Genomic DNA, 5,000 nt, shown 5'->3' with positions numbered 1-5,000 from the left:
TTTTACTTTTTGTTCTTTTTCTTTTTCTCTTCTTCTTTTATTTTTTTTTAACCTACTTCCTTTCTTTCCACATAATACGGATATGTACGTGATTATAATTCACTAATTTCTAAAGCGTACGAAACGAGAGTAATATTTTAACGTTAAAAGCACTAAATGTAAATAAGAGATTTCAACAATCCGTTGATGAATAAACATTTAATCGAATTATATTCCCTTAAGGCGTTTCAGTAGTCAAGTCTCTTTGAAATACATATACTAATTAACTCTTTGCATGGCATACGTTGTAAAGCTTTCATAATTATATAATCAATTTATTAAGAAGTCATAGAAATTATTATACAGTTATTATAAACTATCACAAATTATTTCTGTTAATGCAATATTAATAATAATATAATAAAACGATAACGTTATGTTTAAATTTTGCTGTTTTAACGTGTATATTATCAATTTGTTATAGAGTATAATTATATTAATGATTATAATTATCGTTGACGAGAATGAAAATATTTTCAAATAAAATAACTTATCGTTAATCAATACACATGAATATTTCTCGAAACAATACACATGAATATTTCTCGTATCTTTCTTTGCTTCTTTATTTTGTTCCTATCCATTGTAAAATTAAACGTCATTATAATATATTTTTCTTTTTCTTTTATATTCTTTTTTTTTCTTTTTCTTTTTTCTTGGTTTTTTTTTCTTTTTTTTTTTTTTTTTGTTAATTTCTATTATTTATCAAAATAGATATAATTTGTCCCTTGAATCATGATGGACGAATAAGATTTGAAACAAAAGAATCGTATTTGTACGTTCTTTTTCCTTTCTTTTTTTCTATTTTTTTTTTTTTCTCTTTTCTTTTCTTTTCTTTTTCGAAGCAATATATCAAGCATTCGCACTAATTCAAATCGTATACAACGTTTCAACGTATTCGAATTCGATTCTGAATCACGGAATTTTATTGTGAATTAAAATGCAAAAATTATTTATTTTTGAGATTACCATCCATCCATGCATCAAAAGATCAAGAAACGTTGGAATTCACGAAATAAAATTTTTTTCGCGATCGAATTTCGAACCAGGGCCAACAAATCCATAAAAATCACGCTACTATTGCGACGTTCATATAAAAAAAAAACGCTAAATACACAACACAGAACACAGAACACAGAACACAGAACACAGAATATAGAATACAGAATATAGAACATAGAACACAGAAAGTGGAACACAGAACATTCAATCGATGAAGTTCTAGTATTACCAACTTTACAATTTCCTTTCTCTCTCTCTCTCTCTCTCTCTCTCTCTCTCTCTCTCTCTTTCTCTTTCCTCATTTTTTCTTTCTATTTCTCTCTCTTTTCTCTCTCTCTCTTTTTTATTCGTTTAAAGGTCTGTTAGAAGCTTGTTCTATAATTAATATTTCCGCAAGTTAAATACCCTAAACTTTTTCTCGAATAGTAAAGAGCAATCATATAAAATTTAATCTGAATAGAAAAAAAAAAAAAAAAATAGTAAAAATTTTTCCAAAATTACAAAGACGTATATTAAGGCTTTTATATTAATAATGATATATCATCAACAGTTTATGCGAATAATTAGTGACATAAGAGACAAAATTTACAAATTATTACATATACATATATATATATATGTATGTATGTATGTATGTATGTATGTATGTATGTATGTATGTATGTATGTATGTATGTATGTATGTATGTGTGATATATATATAGTTTTGGTGTGCATTAGATGGACTAATAGCCGCTTTTGTATAGATTCTGTATATCATTTAAATTATCCTTTCAAATGAGTATTATGTTGAAGTGTTATCTATGGAAGAGTATTTTCTATAGTGCAGGGTGTAATATATTCAACTGTCAGAAATATAATGCACAGGTTACAATTTATATAGTGTATTTTTATATAGGGTGTTTTAGTAATACATTAATAATTCTTGAAATTATAAATTAAAAACTATCTTGATATTATCCTCTAACTAAAAAGTATCTTGATATTATTCTCTTTATTGAGAATACTTATTGTTCATTCCAATTTGTTTTTTTCTTCTTTTAATTCATTTTTTGTTTTTATCTATTTCTTTATATAATATCCGACGAGAAAGATACTTATGTCGGTATAATAATCAGATGTATTATATTTAAATTTGTAATACTTGCATACGTAAATAAATGATAAGAATTCGATTTCTTTGAAAAGTTATCAGTTAATTCACAGCTGGTGTTCGTACTGCCAATATAAATTAGAATTTGATAAAAGATTTATCTACATATCCGAGATTTAAGTTCGATAAAAATGGCTACGTTTCGTGCGTTAAGAACACAATCTAGAATTTCCTTCGGGCTTGAAAAGCTCCACTTGAAATAAAGCCACGTCGTTTCTTCTTTTTCTTCGTTTCTTGCAACGCAACGTTGAGAAAGAACAAACGGAGATAAAATGAGAAAGAGAGAGAGGGAGAGAAAGAGAGAGAGAGAGAGAGAGAGAGAGAGAGAGAGAGAGATATCTTAGCAAAGTTTTACCCATTCGATCTTTTGGCACAGAAAAGATCTTTCAAGCATTTTATCCAATTTCACTGAATTATAATGGTGGCAACTTGACGATTGATGATATAATTGATTGGTTGCATTCAAAGAATTTTAATCTAATAATTTCACTAGAACGATCGTAATTTATCAGCTGCAATAGATCAGTTGGCAAGCTAAAGATCTATAAATTATCGTCACGATAATGGTTTTATCATGCCAAATTAACTATAGATTATAATCAACGAACAAACACGACATAACTATACAGTTTACTGTATATAAAGAACAAATATTATATTTCATGGACATATTTATTTATTTATTTATATCTATTTTTCCTATTTTTTTTTCAGTATATGTACACACACACACACACACACACACATATATATATATATATATATATATATGTATATATATATGATATATGCATATTTCAACGTCATGATTTATGAAAACTTTATTTCGTTTAGTTTTATTAACGCGGTCAAATCTCTCAAATATAATCAAATAAACTCTCGATGGAATTTTGAAAGTAAATTATTATTATGTTCACTCATCGGAGTAAAATTTTTATTAAATAGGATTCGTTTTTTCTTATAAACTCCTTATTTTCATAAACTCGAATTGAATAACATATATAATTTATAATAAATAAAATAAAATATATGACAAATATTATATTAAATTAAATATACATATATACAATATACATATATAAAAGATATAATGTTTTTTTCAATTAATTTTTATTTTTATTAATTATTATCATTGATGATTATTATTTGCGTTTTTACACAATTTTACTTAAGAACAGATCTACGTAAGTAAGTGGCACTGATGAAAGAAAAAAAAGAAAGAAAAAAAAAAAGAAGATAGTCGACGCTTAGGACATGAAAAAAAGTATTTCTCCGTTATAATCACTTCATGTCTTTCTTACTTTTTTCCGTTTCCTTTTCTTTTTTTTTTTTTTTTTGTTTTTTGGTTTTCTTTTTCTTTTTCTTTTTCTTTTAACAACCGGATAATGTCGAATCATCGACGTTCTTAATTAAAAATCTCAATTTTAAGAGAGAAATTTGTGTGTGGTGCGTGTGTTCTTTTTTTTTCCAGACAGCAGGGGTTCCACGTGCCTGGGCTACACACGGTGGCGAAGACGTCCCAGTGTTTGCGATTGGTCCACTAGCCAGCATTCTCTTCTCCGGTAGCATCGACCAAAGTTACATACCACATGCGATCTCGTACGCTGCCTGCTTAGGCCATCAGGCGAGTCGTTGCTCACGAGACGATAGTAGTAGTAGCATCGGTAGCAACGACACGATGAACGCACCGATAAGCTGTCCTTCGGCGGAACCGAACAGTGCAGCGATATCGAGCGACGTGATGAACGATCAGGCACGAAATCCTAGCACGAAATCCGTCGCTTCCCAACCACCTAGCAAACCCCGACAACCCCTCGACGATCTTCTCTTTGCACTCCTCTTACCCTGCCTCGTTGCGAGCCTCCAACAAGTTTTCCACCTACCCCTTTCCATCGACTAGCCTGGCTTCTGCCGCTATTCGCTTTATACCCTTCTACTACCACCACCAGCAACATTATCATTATTACCACCACCATCACCATCACCATCACCAACACCATTACCATTACCACCACCATTACCATCACCCTGATATCCTACCTGCCTGCCTGCCTGCCTGCCTGCCTACCTACCTACCTAACTACCTACCTACCTACTTTCCTGCTTGCCTCTCTGTCCGCCTACTTGCCTCCTGGCTCTCTTTTAACCCTAACAGGCTTTCATGTCCCGTTGGACGAACAAGAGCAGCCTCGATCTAGCCTGCGTATAATCTCCTTTGATCGTGCCCATTCCAAGAGACACTACTACTACTACCTACTGACCACGAGAGCGTGACTCTTCAAGAGGGGTGAAAGCCACAGAGAAGGGAGAAAACTGATAAATAACTATATCGAGTTCATCGAACTTCGTCTCCGGTTCTTACCTTACGGTGTTCATTTTCTTCGTTGGAAGGACCGCTCGATCATGGGGAAAACGAAGACGCTGATGTAAATTTCAAGGTTTCGTTAGAAAAATTTTATTTAATAGAGTTAATTATCTCTCTCCTCGTTAAGGATGAGAACATTTTGTGTATAATAATAATAATAATAACAACAATAATAAGAATAATAATAATAATAATAATAATAATAATAATAATAATAATAATAATAATAATAATAATAATAATAATAATAGATAGGTAAGGAAAAGGGATTTGGATTGTTTTGCGAACGTTTGCTCGTTAAAAGGGGAATGTAATTGAAATATCTATGTATTGCGATCAGTTCTGGATAGATTTTTATAAATCGAGTGATACTGTGCAAAGTATTGTTAACCCTTAAATGCATAAGATTACAGAATGACAACATATTAATATTTAATAGAA

General features: G+C 30.6%; 2 protein-coding genes across 2 annotated transcripts in view; both read left to right on the top strand.

The window, feature by feature from the left end:
* LOC124948083 (alkaline phosphatase-like) overlaps nt 1-5,000 on the top strand; it is a 128,432-nt gene that overhangs the window by 122,233 nt on the left and 1,199 nt on the right. The window contains exon 10 of the mRNA XM_047491201.1: nt 3,666-5,000. This exon is cut by the window's right edge and continues 1,199 nt beyond it. Coding sequence (XP_047347157.1) covers nt 3,666-4,094 — 429 coding nt within the window. The 3' untranslated portion in view covers nt 4,095-5,000. The remainder of the gene's footprint in view (nt 1-3,665) is intronic.
* LOC124947601 (myosin-11-like) overlaps nt 4,518-5,000 on the top strand; it is a 14,341-nt gene continuing 13,858 nt past the window's right edge. The window contains exon 1 of the mRNA XM_047489979.1: nt 4,518-4,632. The gene's annotated coding sequence lies outside the window, so the exon portion shown is untranslated. The remainder of the gene's footprint in view (nt 4,633-5,000) is intronic.

This window comes from Vespa velutina, chromosome 3 (genome assembly GCF_912470025.1).
Source record: "Vespa velutina chromosome 3, iVesVel2.1, whole genome shotgun sequence".
NCBI classification, from domain to species: domain Eukaryota; kingdom Metazoa; phylum Arthropoda; class Insecta; order Hymenoptera; family Vespidae; genus Vespa; species Vespa velutina.
The sequence above is the reverse complement of the archived record's forward strand: the minus strand, read 5'-3'. Positions and strand labels throughout refer to the sequence as shown.